Source organism: Sapajus apella, unplaced genomic scaffold (genome assembly GCF_009761245.1).
Source record: "Sapajus apella isolate SASKATOON/1434 unplaced genomic scaffold, GSC_monkey_1.0 scaffold13, whole genome shotgun sequence".
In the NCBI taxonomy this organism is placed as follows: Eukaryota; Metazoa; Chordata; class Mammalia; order Primates; family Cebidae; genus Sapajus; species Sapajus apella.
The window spans coordinates 5,012,963-5,030,624 of NW_022436953.1; the positions used below are offsets into that span (position 1 = coordinate 5,012,963).

At 36.5% G+C, this 17,662-nt stretch overlaps 1 protein-coding gene across 9 annotated transcripts in view; it reads left to right on the plus strand.

Annotated features, from left to right (window-relative positions):
* Nucleotides 1–17,662, plus strand: part of BTRC (beta-transducin repeat containing E3 ubiquitin protein ligase) — a 193,104-nt gene that overhangs the window by 116,994 nt on the left and 58,448 nt on the right. For 8 of the 9 annotated variants that reach the window (XM_032281362.1, XM_032281367.1, XM_032281360.1 and 5 more), the window contains one exon: nt 1,071–1,160. The exons of the other annotated variant lie outside the window; for it this stretch is intronic. In XM_032281362.1, coding sequence (XP_032137253.1) covers nt 1,071–1,160 — 90 coding nt within the window. The remainder of the gene's footprint in view (nt 1–1,070; nt 1,161–17,662) is intronic. 9 annotated transcript variants of the gene reach the window in all.

The window sequence follows — 17,662 nt, forward strand, 5'->3', positions numbered from 1 at the left end:
AAAAAAAAAAAAAAAAAAAAAAAAAAAAACTTGGTAAATGTTGGTTTATCTTTTTTCAGTGTTCTTCCAATTTTATTTCTTTTTTCTTTTTAAAGCCAAAAGTCAAAGCTTGTAGTGAGATTCTTTTAAAAATACTTCATGATTGGTTTTAAAATCATTTTTTTCTGGATAGTTTGAAGTTTTTTGCTTTATTATTCTGGATAAGAAACATGTCAGCTGAGCACGGTGGCTCATCCCTGTAATCCCAGCACATTAGAAGGTTGAGACAGGAGGATCACTTGACCTCAGGAGTTCAAGACCAGCCTGGGCAACATGGCAAAACCCCGTCTCTACAAAAAGTTAGCTGGGCATGGTAGTGTGCACCTGTAGTCCCTCGCCTACCCCAGAGGGATTGCTTGAATCCTGGAGGCATAGACTGCAGTGAGCCAAGATCTCACCACTGTACTTCCGACTGGGGTGAACAGAGGAAGTACAGTGGTGAGATCTTGGCTCACTATCACAAAAAAAAGAAAGGAAAGGGAAAGGGAAGGAAAAGGAAAACAAAGAAATGTGTCCTCTGCGGGAGGCTAAGGCAGGAGAATCACTTAAACCAAGTGAGCCGAGATCACGCCAATGCACTCCAGCCTGAGCAACAGAGCAAGACTCCGACTTCGGGGGGCAAAAATCATGTCCTCTGAATGCTTTCAGATCTTGATGGTTTTGACAGTTTTGAAGGAAAAACAACAAAAATAAATCTTTTCTCAGAACAGTAACTGCTGTTTTAAACAGAACCAAACCCTTCAAATTTGCATTTAAAAATGCTACATAACCAGTACCCTCACCTTTCATTAATCATTAATACAATGAAGCCACTGCCACTCACATACTTATTCAGGGGCACATCAGTGGCTTTTGTGGGCTCTATCTTTGCCCTCCCCCTTTTCTAACTTATCTCTCAGTTTCCATAAGTCTTAATTTATAGATAGAATCTATTTATGTTTTGACTTTGAGAAATAGAGCAGAATTTGAAAACAGTATATGGCAGTATTTCAATATTTTAAAAACCTGTTTCCAACAAATTCTCTTTACAGACGTACAATAGCTGTGCCAGACTCTGCTTAAACCAAGAAACAGTATGTTTAGCAAGCACTGCTATGAAGACTGAGAACTGTGTGGCCAAAGTAAGTAATATTACTCATCAGTGTATATTGTAACACACCATAACAGTGCTGTATCTGTAGGCATCTTTACTCAGTATTGCTTAAGGACTGTTACAGGATTATATATTCAAGAAAAAATAAACAGGCATCATTTTATCTAGAACAGACTGCAAATTAGATTCTCCACTTCTTAATTGCAACAGAGTCATTTGATCATGAATTCTGGTCACACTTTAGACTGATTCATATTTGTTGCTTGACACTAGTTGTAGCTTATCACATATCAGTAAAATTTGTATAAGATAATGCACAATTGTTTTGATAAGTTTTTGTTTTTTAAATGCAGTTATATATAGAGTACATGGTTGCAAGATTGTGAAATATGCTACAGAAAACCCAATTATTGTGTCACTATTATTATTTATTGAGTGGCTAATGTTAGAAATACTGTTTTGGTGATCTTGATCCACATGAACATGTATGTTTAGTCATGTCTATGGGCTACCCCTTTTTCATGTATATATATGTCATCTCCATAGCCTAGATGTAAAATTAATCTTAAGTATTAGAAATCTGATGCTTTAAATTCAACTGTCAGACATTTTATTTTAGGGGTAAGTACTATTAAGTATGGGCTCTGTTTCTTTTACTTGAATTATCTACAAAAATACTACCGTTGTATCTATTCACAGATTTGCTGCTGTTACCGCATTCTCAACTTAAACTATTTTAATTCAACCTATTTTATTATAGACCCAGGCCCTTAGTTCCTTGCAGTTATTATTAGAGCCAGGACTGGTGTCATGTAGTTGCTATCTTTTGCTACAAAAATCCACGGGCAGTTGTCTTAGTCCATGTAGACTGCTATAACATAAACACTATAAGCTGGGTGGCTTATAAACAAAACTAATTTTTTTCTTATAGGGGCTGAGAAGTCCCCAAGATTAGGGCACCAGCAGATTCAGAGTCTGGTGAGGGTTTGCTCTCTGCTTCATAGATGGTGCCGTCTCACTGCATCCTCACATGATAGAAGAGACTAGCTAGCTGTCTGAGGTCTCTTTTTTTAAGGGCACTAATACCATTCACAAGAGGTCTGCCTTCATTAATTTGGGAGAACACAAACATTCAGACCATAGCAAAAGCAGAGTTTTTTATTTTTCCTTAAAACATGCAATAGTCTGTGAGCCTGCTCTATCAACTGGAAATACATCACACAAATTATAACCATTGACCTTATTTTATTTATTTATTTTATTTTATTTTATTTTATTTTATCTTGTTTCATTTTTTTAGATAAAAGATCTTGCTCTGTTAGCCAGGCTAGATTGCATGGCACAATCCTAGCTCAATGCAGTCTTTACCTCCTGGGCTCAAGTCCTGTTTTTCCTGCCTCAGCCTCCTGAGTAGCTGAGACCAGGGGTGTGTGCCACCACACCCAGGTAATTTTTGTTTTTTTGGTAGAGATGAGTTGTCACTGTATTGCCTAGGCTGGTCTCGAACTCCTAGCCTCAAGTGTTACTCCCACCTAGGCCTGCCAAAGAGTTGGGATTACAAGCATGAGCCACTGAACCCAGCCCAAGTCTACTTTATATCCTGCTTTTGTGCATGGAAACGGGTACACAGTTATTTGGGCCTTTAAAAATTATTTTTTTATTTTTTATTTTTTTGGCCATGCTCTCAGTTTTATCACAAGTAGGTGACTTCTGGCTAAATAAAGTAAAATTTTAGCATGAGTACCAATCCAAGAGCAGGGATTTTAATGAGTTTCATTGAGAGCTGGCCAAGTGAGCATCTGTTCCTTTTGTTTTCTCCATACTTTGTAAGCCAGGATTTCTAATCTAAATAGTTAGGTTGGTGTATGTCTATATGATGTGGAGTTTTTTTGTTTGTTTTTTTTCTCCTACCCTGTCCTTTAGTGGTACATGGTTAAAAATCTTAGAGCATTGGGCACAATTATGTAATTTCTTCCATGCTCTTGGATCTTGGGTGGGAAAATAAGTTTGCCCATTGCTGCTCATCAGTCTGTTTCACTTGCTCCCAGATGGCGACCCTCTCATTGCATTGTTGCTTGTTTTAACATTATTCTGACACCCATATCCTTTCACCATCCTCTTAAATAATATAATTTAATAATGACGTCTATCATTTCCTACTGAAACCCAGCTAAATCACTGGTTCCTTTCATTGGCCCACATCCTGTCTTCTGGTTCATTGCTTCAGATTTGAGCCAAATAATCAGTTGGTCAATGTCAAATAAAAACACAAATAGCTGAAAAATTTTCTTTCTTGCAACAATCTCCAGTGAGGTACCCATAGTATGAGAATAGTGAAAAAGATTTTCCCTTTTTTTTGAGATGGAGTCTTGCTCTGTCACCCAGGCTAGAGTACGGTGGTGCCATCTTGGCTCACTACAACCTCCATCTCCTGGGTTCAAGCCATTCTCTTGCCTCAGCCTCCTGAGTAGCTGGGATTACATATGTGTGCCACCACGCTCAGCTAATTTTTGTATTTTTTAGTAGAGACAGGGTTTCGCCATGTTGGCCAGGCTGGACTCGAACACCTGACCTCAGGTGATATGCCCACCTCGGCTTCTCAAAGTACTAGGACTACAGGCATGAGTCACCGCACCTAGCCAAGTTTTTTCTTTTTTATTTGCATGCGTTTTGTGTGTGTCATGATTCCTGTTTCTATTGGCCTCATTTATTGCTTGACCTTTGAATGGAATGACTCATCATTATTTTTGTTGGTCTGCAAGCTTGTCCCTATTTCCTGTTCTTCTCCTTTAGCCCTTAACTGAATAGTTTCATCTCTACATTGATATGGCTGCAGTGTTTTCTCAACTTGGTACAAGTGTCTGTTGTTGATTCAGATTATACTCCATTGTAGCCATAATCTGTAACCATTTCCATGTGAAAACAACTATAATATAGTGATAGCAACCATTTTTGTTCTCTAGTTTAAAGAGTGACTTTCGTTTGGCCAGAGATATTAATTATAGTCCAAAACCTTATTGAATATGGTTCATGTGAGTTTTAGAGAAGACATTAATACCAGTTATTTCCCTAAAAGCAGTAATGGTATTATGTTTGGACCCCTGTGTGTAGTACCTTGAATGTGACTTTTTGCCAGAAACATCTTAGTCTTATAGTAGCTCTATAAAAAGGGTGCCCATTAGTCCTCAGTAGAATACAAGAAAACAAAGCTGTAAAACAAATTAACAACCACCCTAGGTTGACAATAATCTTGTGAATCTTTAACTTGAAGAAAGAAGCCTAAGAAAAGATTTAAAAATAAAAATGGAGGAGGGTCTATTTTATCACCATAACTTAATACAAGTAATATTTGGAGGCATTGAGATACCTTTTATTTTTTTCAGAATTCTTTCAACTGGTTATGGCCCTGTGTTTCATGAGATTTGTGTTTAGAGCATGATGAGCTTTATGTTTATTGTAGCTTTAAATGGACAGTCATTATTAACTGTCAACTTAGTCTTTAAAATCTATGATCACATTGTGTGTGTTAATGTCAGCCTTCATGATGTTTTTTAATTGGTAAAGAAAACTAACTGGAAGGCTGAGAAACATTATTTTTTTATGTTATCTTGCTATTGACTTTATTAAACTATTGCTGCAAAATTTGATCTTAGTTTTTTTCCACATTTACCCTTACCCACACCCACAAACCGATACACAAACACATACAGTTAAAATTGAATTGTTTGAATCCATCTATCCAGATTCCTGGCTCAGATAAGAGAAGCTTTTCCTCTTTATGTCTGGGAAATAAACCCCTTCAGTCGTCCTTTGTGGATGTTATGTGTTTTAGTTGTTGTTGTTTGTTGTCACTGTTTTTTTTATTTGAGACTAATAATCTGTTTGAAACTGACTGAGACAGAAAAATGTGATGTTCCTTTTCACTCACTCCAGATTTTGATAGAAGACTTGTTTTATTTATTTCCAAAATTATATCCGCAGGAAACAAGCTGTTTAAATTCAGATTATGCTGAAGTAAAATAGTCCTGGTATGAGAAGCAACGTGCTGTTTTACGAGCACAGAGTCCCTTTTCTCATAACTGATTGATAGTAAATATTTTCCTGAAGAATTATTGCCAACCATGAACAGTGCAACTGTTTCACTTTTTTTCCGTGCTACTTGCTGTACCAGCCATTGTCGGTAATTAAGATCTACAATTCACAATGCAGACGTTTGCACTTCCTCTGGGTCTGCGCTATTTATAAGGCATTTCAGCTGTTCAGAGTTTCTTTTGAGTTTTAAACTACATGTTAACAGGCTTCTTTAATATACTGTTCCACAAGTAGCATGTCAGATGGTCCGTTCTTCACATAGGTGCCTCTGTCAGGTCTAAACATGAGCTTTACGGAGAACATACTGAGATACAACCGTGTCATTGAGGCTAATGTGGTTGGAAAAACTCTGGGGTATAACATGTTACACATTAGGCTTATTGTTCTTTCAAAAAGACAGGAATGAACTTCAGATGTAATATTCTTTTAAAAAATCTTTATTCATATGAGCTTAATATGTTAATTTGGTTTACAGAGAAATACACAGTTAAACGACTTTTCCAAGTTTACTTGGCATTAATAAGAGAAACCAGGACCCCTCTTACAGACAAGAGTTTGTGTGTTTGTCAGATTAAGGATGTAAGAATACATTTTCTTCTAGATGTGTGTGCTGTTTAAGAAGAATACAGACATGGGGCACCAAAACGGATCAGCAGATTGACTGCACATTTGTGTAATCAGCTTCAGGAACCCTAAGTAGCATATGCCATTGGTTGAGGAAAGTGTAAACAGGAATCTTGGTCTATGCGAAAGTTAGTAAAATTTAAACCATTTTCACCAAGAAGAGATTTAATTTTTTTTTTAAGAAGAAGAAAAAACATAGTCCAGACCCCAGCCCAGAATCATGCCCTAAAATAAGAGTAATTGCTTGTGCAGTCTCTTTGCTACCAGCACTCCTTGTTAAACATACATGAAAAAGAAACAAGAAACAGATAGCTGTCAACAAAATGTGTTTAAAACTTTGCTCCGAGTGGGCATCAAACTGGCTGTTTTTAAGCCTGAAGTCCAGCCGCATTGATTATGTACGTTGGCCACCAGCATCTTCCAGCAGGGCAGCTCTGCAGAGAAAGGCAGGACTCGGAATTCGGTGCTGATTCTGGATGGCCATTGAATACAGACAGCTTATGACAAAGCCATTCCAAGACAGTTTTATTTGACAAATCTGAAACTTTTTCTGTAGTTCTTTTGAACTAACATGTTTCTGTAAACTTCTCTTCATCAGTGAACTCTTTATGAACCTTTTTTTTTAAATAGCAACAGTGGTTCAGCTGTTGGGAACCACTGATATATCTGACTGAGGCACTTCAAGATGCTAGAACGTATTCACATTTCTATCCAGCCAGGGAGCTAATAAGCTCGAGCTTGTCTTTGTGGATTGATCTAGATTAGCATGAGTTGAGACCAGTCAGTGTCGTCCTCAGTGAAAAGGGAGAGGTTGAGGGAAAGAGGGATGAAAGAAGAAAGTTCTTCATCAAGAATTGACTGCAGTATTGCCTGCTGATGCATGTCGGATCACCCGCACAGAGAGATCACATGGCTTCTCCAAAAGTCAAACGATCAATTCGCCTCGTTTTGGCTCTGTACTTAATGCACAAACAGTGCGATCTGCGGGGCTGTAATTGCATTGTTAGGGCCAAGGAACAAGCCTGTGCCTTTTCAGCAGACAGCTGGCAGGGAGAGAGGCATGTTGTTAGGAAAGAGAGAGGCAAGGCAAATAAAATTACTGCTAACGCTCAGAGATCGGCAGGAGTCCTACTTGCCTAATCTTACCGGTGGGAGCAAGCGGCTGTTGTAATCCAATTATAGCAGCATAAGCAATTTGTTAGACACTCCGCATAATGTAACAATTTCCCAATAAACTCTGACTTGTAATAACGTCGGCAAGAGTCCGCATAAATCTGCCCGAATGGTGGGGGCTGGAGCATTCGGCTGGGGGCTTGTAATTGGCGCCATCAGCACGTTTTGCGGAGTGCAGTATGGTGCAGTCTTTTAGTGCAGGAATTTTAAGGAGAAAAGCATGGCACACGTTTCTCAAGGAAAAAAAAAGTGGCCATTAAAAGGGGAACAGCAAGAAGGGCATACTCTTGCCTTCACATTACCTAGGAATCTTAGTGTAGAAAGAAAACAGGAGGAAGCCATGTTTCCTCCTAATACTAAAAAGGGGAGGTGGGGGAAAGAGTGTGTGAATTAGTTAAATTCCTTTATTTAAAAGGCATCGGTTTCTATTATTTATACCTTCATCTGCAGCCCCCTAAAATGCTGTTAAGGCAACATTTAGCTAACATTTTTATAAAACGTTCATACACAGGCAAGCCTAGAAATGCCAAGTTTAAATCTATTTTCTTCTGGAGTTAGCATTTTCTTTACAACATGAAAACATATTTTCTTTGTGCCCATTTCAAATCTTTTAAAGATATTATCTCACTGACTATCAGACCTTTCTGTGGAGTTCTGACTTCTGCTTTAAGAAACTGTCACTTACTGAAGGGTTTAAATCTCAGCTTGTTTGCTTAGCTGGCTTTACTGCACTGCTTATTTTCTCATTCTGAAATATATTGTGAATATCTGTGATACTAGGATTAGTAATCTTATTGAAGAGTTACATTTTATAAAAGCATAGTCTCATTTAAAATTATACTTGTGTGATGATTATAGAAATACTTTTGATTCCTAAGTAATAAAATTTTTGTTTTGGAAGAAATATTTGTTGTTATATGGGGCAAAGTAAAATCACCCTTATTAATTGATTAGCATTTGTAGTCACAGAATAGGGTTTCTTATTATATAAGGTATAGGAGGTGAAGAATGCTTATGGATTTGAGTTAATAAATTTTCATGCTACTGAATGTTTATTAAATGTTACCCACATTCTTATGCCAACCCGTCTCTTCATTGCCATGTAATTTGTGTCAAAACCAACCTTATGACGTAAGAACAGGATTTTTCAAAATATCCTGTTGCTGTGGGTATTACCACAATAAATACTTACTTGCAGTATAAACATTTCTTTCTACTGAAGCCAATGCAGCCTTCTTTGACTAGAGTCACATCAATAAACTACAGTGCCTCTAATAAAGCCACTCAGTGTCTGGGTTTAACTAATGGCTGATTTTCATGGCTTTGACAGTGAGCTGTGTGCGTTATTTTCTCCTGATATTGTAAAAATAATGAGAGCAAATTAGAACAATCAGTTTACACAGATAGCTCCTGATTGGAGGCGATGGGCAATATGGCAGCAGGTAATCCATCTTCGGGCTCCTGTCACATTAACTTCAACAGTGTGAAAAGATCAGGTGGGATAAGCAGGGATCCTGCCCAATCGGAACACTGAAATTAATGAGAAGAGCATTGTTCTGTGATCAACCTTTTAATTAGCAAGAGTGGAAACAGAGGGAATAATGAAGGCAGCACCACAGCTGCACAATGCCAGGCACAGTTTCTGAAAAGGAAAGGAAAATATCTGTATTTTATGTTACTTTTTCTTGCTCTGTACAGGCATTTCTTTCTATTCTAGAGGGGGTCGCAGGTATAAGAAATACTGCCTACTTTCTAAAGTAATGCCACAAATATGGTTGATATATTATTAATCTATAAACTGTAATTCTATCAAGGGTCATTTATGATTTTGATTACCAGCATTCTTTCTTTGACATTGTACTCTAGGTTTTAAGTTTTGATTTTTCTAAAAATCAGGTAACCAGAGGAATTAAATTTTTAATCACTCCAATTTAGAGTTTTCCTTGCAAGTAACATGAGAGTTTTCTGGTTTGGAGCATTTCTGTCACTTTGGGTTATTTAAAAGAGGAGCAAAATCCAGGCAGCCAGCTATGACATATTTAAATAATATTCCTTTCCTGATTCTGTTTATTAGAAATTTGCTGTTTTGTTTTTCTGTTTCCTGTGCTGTTGACTTCTCGATGTTGGGCTGTGTTATTTCAATTTATGTAATTAAGAATTGAATATCAATCAAGTAAGGTGTTTATAGGAGGAAGAGGGAGAAAATCTAGGCATTAACTGAGACTAAAGGCTGATTCATCCATTCAAAGCCCAGGTACACTAAAATTGTAACCTTGTTAATCAAATGGTACAAGGCTATAGAAGACATAAATGAGCAAAATTTTCTGAACCAAATCAGCTTCTGTTTCCTATACCTTTTTGAAAGGCTTTAACTTTGGGAAAGTATATGAGGCCATCATGATTTTCAGTGTGTTTAGTCTTTATACATTAGACTTAGTGACTTGCTATAAAAGCAAGTAATATGTTATAGGCTATGTAAATGAATTCAAATATTTTCCAGAGATATAAAAAATGATTGTTTCTTGATATTAATAATTAACTTAGGCATTTGTTTAAAGTACTGATATGCAAAAGCTGGTTACCAGGTACCCATCTGAGTACAGAATTGGTAGGAAAGACCCTAAAGTATAGTGTGAAATATTTAGGTTAGGTATATGGTAATCTTTTCTCATAGGACTTTTTTTTTCACAATATTTATAACTAATGTAGATTATATGTATCATAAGATATATAACGCTCTAGGCTCTCAGTGCTAAGATACTGCATTTACAGAAACTTCAGTCCCTAATATTATGCCTCTATGCAAACTCATTGAACAAAAGTACCTCACTTCCCCCAGTACCATCTCCCTACCCTCTTCTCTGAAAAAACTTAAAATTCTGTTAGAACAGAAATCTGATTTTTTGTTATGTTTTGTATTGACTGATAGTGAGCTTTTCCTGAAAACATTCATTTAGACTTGGATATACCAATATTTTGTGATGTAATACCAAATAGTGTCTAGGACTCCCCCTAGACAGCTTTTTTTTCTCTTTCCCAGAATCAAGAAATAAAAGCAACCCAAATAACACTTTAATTGACTGATGCTACTGTGCATATTAATATCTAAAGCCCACTTGTTATTATTTTGCAGATCCCTTTCTGCATTCCTTAATCTGAAAGAGGGATTTTTATTTTTAATGTATGGATTTTTTGTGGCTTTTCATGGGTGTAAATATTCTCCTCGCTCTAGTTTGACAATTTCAAAAGCCTAGGTTCATAAGCTCTCCATGAATAAATATGTTCTTAGTCATATGGTGTAAAAAGATCGCTTACAAAGCTTGTGAAACTTGAGCCTTCCTTTTGAACCTTTTACTACCCATGAGCTCAGGAACCATACATGTAAAATTTTATTCTTGCGTCGTGACTTCAGCTTATGAGGCAAATGAGCTATGAATTTAAATGACTCTTCTACTCTATACCAAGTTTCTATGAAAATAAAATTGTATTTTTTCCTTTTTCATGAAAGGAAAGTTCCATCTGACTAGTGTTTCTGATGGTATTTGTTCCTATTGTTAGAGTTCTTTTCCAGAAAGATTTGTTTCTTAAGATTAGCATTAAAATAGGCGTCCTGTTTTTGAAGGCATCTTTTTTTGTTTATACTGTAATCCCAAAAATGTCCAACTGGCTGAATGGCCAAAAAACTCCCATTTAATTTCCTAAGAGAGCTAAACTTAACAAGTCACCTTAAAATCTACTAATCCCTATGAGGTTCACCTTGGAGAAATTTTCATCAGTCTAGTCCTGTGGTGCTTACCCAGTATACCCTTAATTAAAGGTCTTATACATGGGACCAGTTGTATCTATTATAAAGGTTATTATAATTCTAAATTTTCTCTCCCACCCCATTTTTTGTTTCCAAGTGTATTTCCATATTAAAATTGAAAAAGTCCATTTTCTTTCTCATATATCCATCTCGAAGATACATGAGAAAGAAAATGGACTTTTTCAATCTTTATGTGGAAAAACCCTTGGGAACAAAAAATGGGGGTGGGAGAGAAAATTCTCCCTCCCCTCTCCCAGTTTTCTACCACTCACCCAGTTTTCTACCACTCAGAAGTTTGAGGAGGGGAGAGAATGCATTAAAATGTATTGAGCCCCTGAGTTCAGGCACTATAGTGCTAGCTTTGTGTTACCTATTTGGATTCTCATGAGAACCTAGTCAGATGGACAGGACCCTGCTTTACAAATGAGGAATGTGCAGCTTAGATAAGTTAAACCTTTTCCACATTTTCACACCTTTAAATTATAGAGTCAAGGTTTGAACTAAGATCTGACTTCAGAGTTCTTGCTCACTAGATGGTCTTTCAAGTAGTATTTGGTGGCCCTGTGTACCTCTCCTACCAGCATACTTCCCCTGCCGTATTGTGTAGCACCTATGGCTTTTCTCCATTTGATTTCTGTTAGCACTTCTGACATTTAGCAAATGTTATTTTCTTGTCATTCTCTTCTTCCCACCTCTTGCTGCTTGTATAAATATCTTGTTCAGGCTGAACTGAGTGAAGGTAGTATATTCCGAGAACTTAGAACTATCTCTTTTCGGCTGGGTGCAGTGGCTCACACCCGTAATCCCAGCACTTTGGGAGGCCTAGGCGGGTTGATCGATCACTTGAGGTTGGGAGCTCAAGACCTGCCTGGCCAACATGGTAAAACCCTATCTCAACTAAAAATATAAAAATTAGCCTGGTGTGGTGGCCACACCTGTGGTTCTAGCTACTCAGGAGACTGAGGTGAAGACAATCACTTGAACCTGGGAGGTGGAGTAGGCCAAGATCCAGCCACTGCACTCCAGCCTGGGCGATGGAGTGAGACTCCGTCTCAAAAAAAAAGAACTATCTCTTTTCTTCATTACCTAGTCAATAATTCCATGCAGCTTAGTCACCTGCCGTACAAACGTATACAGATCTTTCAAGGATCTAAGATGACTTTATGACTCCATATTACATAGTTCTATATATAAAATAACTTGAGATCATATTAGACAACTGGTTCAGGGTGGTGACTTACTTTAGTAATTGTTTTAGAGGTTGTTTTGGAATACAGATCTTATCCTGTTGTCTGTGTCACAATTTGTAGCGTAAGCATGCACTGGCAGTCCTTTTATACCAACACATTTGTTTTTCTCACTTAAACTTGGTTATTAATTCTGTCAGTTGAAAGATGTCCCTTGGCTGCGTGTGGCTCACACTTACAATCCCAGTACTCTGGGAGGCTGAGGTGGGCGGGTCACTTGAGGTTAGGAGTTCGAGAGTAACCTAGCCAATATGCCAAAACCCCGTTTCTACTCTAAATACAAAAAAATTACCTGCGTGTGGTGGCAGGTGCCTGTAGTCTCAGCTACTCAGGAGGCTGAGGCAGGGGAATCACTTGAACCCGGGAGGTGGAGGTTGCAGTGAGCCAAGATCGTGCCACTTGCACTCCAGCCTGGGTGAAAAGAGTAAGACTCTGTCTCCAAAAAAACAATCCCTTAAGGCTTCAGGTCTGTCTGATTACACTTCAGTAAGTATTTTTATATTTCAATTCATGCTTCTAGATGGTTTGTTGAGAATTTAGTTGGACCTTGAAATCCTGTCTCAGAGAGAAGGCTTGGGACAGGCAGTGATTAGAAGAAATAGATTTTTTTTAAAGCAAAGGAAAACAAAGCAAACAAACGTATATTACTGTTTTGTATGTATGTGTAGTTTTTTTGTTTTTTTTTTTTAACTCCCTGTATATTGTCTAACAGAAAGGTTAGAAATGTTTGACAGTTAAGGGTGGCATAAATTTTCTACACAGACTCATAAAAGTATGTAAGAAGCACTTGCTCACTTGGAGCACTAAGACCATGGCAAACAGAAACAGTAAAATATTTCTAGAAGAATGAACATAAATTTAATTATGTTTTATACCTCAAACATTGCTTCTCTAATTCCACATTTTCTAGGAATATCTAAGAGCATAAGAAATTTAATTGTACAGTTTTTTTTTTTTAATGTGGGAGCAAGCCAAAAGGGAAATTTAGAGAGAAAACTATGTTTAAAAAGAAATGGTTCCTACAGTGTTAACTATGGAGTCTGTAGCGTGACTCTGTAATGGAATATCATGGCGGGGGGTATAATACTGTAAATAAGATGAATATGCCGCTTGTGGATTAATGGGCAACCTAAAGAGTGCTTTTATTTACATCTATGTGTGACATTCATTTTCAATTTGTATATTTTTCTCTTATTCTTGTGATTGTAGTATTTACAAACCTGACATTTTAATTAGGGAACTTTCTACTGATTTTTTAAATTATCTGTTCCATTGACTCTTGCTCTATATTTATTTTTGTAGTATTAATATAGTGTCATTTCAGATGTCAAAGGAGTTTTCTTGAACCCTTTCTTCAATAAGAAGATGAGGTGATTTCTGAAATGTATTGTTCATAAAATACAGCTATTTAAACTTTTTTTTCTTATGAAAGATGGAGTATAGATACCGTAAGTGTCCAGATTATAGCAGATTCCATTTACAGTGAAAGTTTTGTGGATATGGTATGCTTTTCAAAGGTTTAGGTACTAAGTAATATATCTAGCCTAGGACACTAGAGGAGCCACTATCTCAACATTAATATCATGGTTATATGCAATAAGGGTAAGTATTAAGTAAGATTTTATATAACTAATTTTTTAGTCAGTGGTTTAGGTTACTGCTGATTACAAATTGCTAATATTATTTAGTGCTCTTGAAACTTCTAAAGTTTGAGGTTTCAGTTGTTAGTTACTTCCTGCTCTCCTTCAATTATGTGTTATAAAAGTTATTTCTGAAAGATTAATTGTGGCCGGACGCAGGTGGCTCATGCCTGTAATCCCAGCACTTTGGGAGGCCAAAGCAGGCGGATCACAGGGTCAGGAGATCAAGACCATCCTGGCCAACACGGTGAAACCTGTCTCTACTAAAAATATAAGAATTAGCTGGGTGTGGTGGCGCATGCCTATACTCCCAGCTACTCCGGAGGCTACGGCAGGAGAATCACTTGAACCAGGTAGTCAGAGATTGCAGTGAGCCAAGATCACGCATTGCACTCCAGCCTGGTGACAGAATGAAACTAAGCCTCAAAAACAAAAACAAACAAACAAACAAAAAAACGGTTAATTGTATGCAAAGCTAAATGGTCTCATTATAGAGTTTGTATAGGATTTTTTTTCTTGTGCACAGGTATATTCTCAAAATGTATTTGACTCAGAATGACTTCTAACCAAAAAAAAAAAAAAGTGGAATTTTTTTTAAGTACCAAAACCCAGAGGTTTTTGTCATTAGACAGCCTTTTTTGCACCATTACAGGTATTTATTGAACGTTTATGATATGCCAGGCATATACATCCTCACTGAAATCATCACAACAGTCTCATTGTGTTTAACCCTATTTTACACACAAATGAAGTAGGATTCAGATCAAGTAATTTGCCCAAAGTCATACTGTATGTTGCAGAACTGGAATTTGAACCCAGACCATCTAGCCCCATAACCCTGTTCTTTCAAACCACGGTGCTTGTGAATTTTAGTACATAGAAATTATGGTAGGTGTAGCAAATGAGGGGATTATCTGAAACATTCTTTGTGATATCTTTTGAATGTTAACAATTTACTAACAACTAGCCAGGATTTGGAAATCACAGAAGTATACAAATTGGTTATGTAAAATCATGATAGAGTAATACATTTTAAATTTGTTATTCTTAGTATTTTCCTTTTCAGCATTCCATATGAGATGATAAAAATTAAAAATGCCTCACTTAGCAGCCACAAAAAAAGTAAAACTGTTAATTGAACCTTGTAATCTCTTACTGTCTGTTAGGCTTTTCTTTTCAAGCTTTGATTGTGTGTAATAAAACTGTTGCTTAATTAATGCCAGGGATCTGAAGCTTTTGGATGCCACAAAAGAGAGTGAGGTAAAGAAACCAAGAGGCAGCATCAAATAGCTTTTCTGTCATGTTAATTTAGCACTGTCATTCTTGTTCTAGTTCATGATGTACAGCTCCCACCAGACACTCAGTAGGTGAATTGAAAGAGGAGCTGTAGTGAATTCTGTCTTAGGAAAATACAACTCATGATTCAGGCTATCAGTAGGTTAATGAATAACTGTTCCCAGACAATATTTCACCCCTAGTTTGAGCTGCTCTTAGAATGAATATGGCCAGGTTAATGCGACCAGCAGACATAATGCAAAACCAAACTAAGGTGGTAAATTGGCATCTTGGCTTTGTCGCACGTGCAGGAAAGACCCAGGACTGGTGTCAGAGGTATACTATCTTTGGCAGAAGAGTGCTTGTCCATAACCAGAGTACAAGAGAGGAAGTCATACTGATTTATATTAATCTTCATTTCAGTGCTAAAAAAAATGGTAACTATTTTTCTAGGAAATTGCTAAAGCTGACTTTAATTATGGACAGACTTTTTGAGGGATCCATATACTTAAAAGAAATTGGTAAGAAATGTTTGCTAAATTATAACTCAAAAAATATTTTCTTAATTTTGAGAATACGGAATATTGATAAGACATAATTGTCTTCTCTAAAATGAATTTACTTTTAAGGTGACTCTTTACATTTTCTTCTTTTTCTTTCTCTCATTTTCCCTCCTTGAGTCAAGGAACTTATTACTTAGCTGGTTTTATACATGTATCAGTTTTAACGAGTACATAGAAAAGACGTATTTCAGGATGAGAAAGATTTGAAATCCAGCCATGAAAAATGAAGCCCCTTTTATTTCTGGCTGCATTCCCAGAATAGTTGTGTATATTATAATTATTGAACTTTTAACACCTGCTCAAATTCTGTCTGAATTGCATAGGATTACAGCATCATATCTAAATTATACTTTCTGATAATATTCAAATGTGAAATAGACATTGTTGTGTGGAGGCATTGTCGTCATAATTTCCAGTGGTTTAAAGTGTCGGGGTAAAGGGAGTTTACAAGCATAGGAAAAGAATACAGGCTTTACCTTGGAAAGGTCTCTGTTGTCCAGCGGGTTATTTAATGCTAATAAATACTTGTTTTAGAATGGATGGAACTAGGTTAAGTGTTTACAGCCAAACCTTTCTATTTTCCTCCACCAACAAGCAAGGTTCTCCTAATACTGACCTCCTTTGCTCTTAGACAATACTATAGGTACAGTGGTTATACGGCCACGAAGAAAAAAAGTTAATGAGACCAGCAAGATTTTTTAGTAGGAAGTGTTTGGTATCATGTTGCTTTGTTGGCGGAACATAATGTTGCCACAAACCATGAATAAATTTTCTGAATTATCTAATATTATAGCAGTTATAACCATTTTTAAGCCTCCTTTCTAAGTAGATATTTCTCTTCTGGCTTTCTGTACTGTGAACTTTACAAAACTGGCATAGGCAGCCTATTAATTATTCATATGATAGCAACAATTAAAGCAAATTAAAAATAAAAATCACCATATTGCATTTAACCGTGGGCAGCACCAAACTGTGTCAGCTCTGTAAGAGCCTGTGGTGTTTCCTTAGTTAAAAGTGCTAGAGGGAGCTCTAACCTTGTTCAGAGTGGTGGCATATGGGAACAATTGTCTGTATGTGGCCATAGGTTTGCAAGTGAAGATGTAGTCACAGGCTCTTCTGTGGCAAAAATTTAAATCTTTTTTATTAGAAGTCCTTGTTTCCTTTATATCAGAAAATAAGGGCTAGGACAGTCTATCTATAACCAAACAGAACTGCATTCATCCTTATATCCTTTCTATGAATATAATCATAGTGAATTTTTATGAAGTGATTATACCTGTGTGATTACTGTCAGATTTTATTTTTATTTTTTTAAAATTCCAGATTAAGTTTACATCCACCAACATTTTAAAAAGAAAAGAGAAATAAAAAGACCGTTATTAGAGCCCATTGCTACCCTCTTTAGGTCACTACCTTTCTAAGGGTAACCATTATTCCTCACTTCTAATACCATACATTAGTTTTGCCTGGTTTTGAGCCTCATGTAAATTGAACTATAGAGTATTTTTTTTTTTTTTACTGTCTGAATTATTTCACTGTTTTTGAGAGTCATTTATATTGTTGTATATGTATAGTTATAATTTGTTATTGATATGTAATATTTCATAATATATGTGCCACAATTTATCCATTTTGCTATAAGTGAACATAGAGGTTTCTTTCTGATTTTAATAACTATAAAAAGTTATTTTACATACCTTTTCATGAATATATACAGTGAATGTATTTGAATGTGTATATTAACCAGCAGAGGGGTTGGAATTTCCAAACTAGCACCAATTTTATACAGCAGTGAATGAAAGTTTGATTATTCCTTTTTCTCACCAATCAACACTTAGTGTTGTCTAGCTTTTTCATTGTAGCATTCTGGTGATATGTAGTAGTATTATGTGTGACATTTTTGGATTTTTATTTTTATTTTAGAGGCATGGTCTCACTCTGTCACCCAGGCTGGTGTGCAGTGATGCAGTCAAGGCTCACTGTAACCTCAAGCTCCTGGCCTCAGGCAGTCCTCTTGCCTTAGCCTCCCAAAGTGTTGGAATTACTGACTTTATTAAAAATTGCAATTTAAAAAATAATAATAATGTAAACTTTACCATCTTACTGTTTTT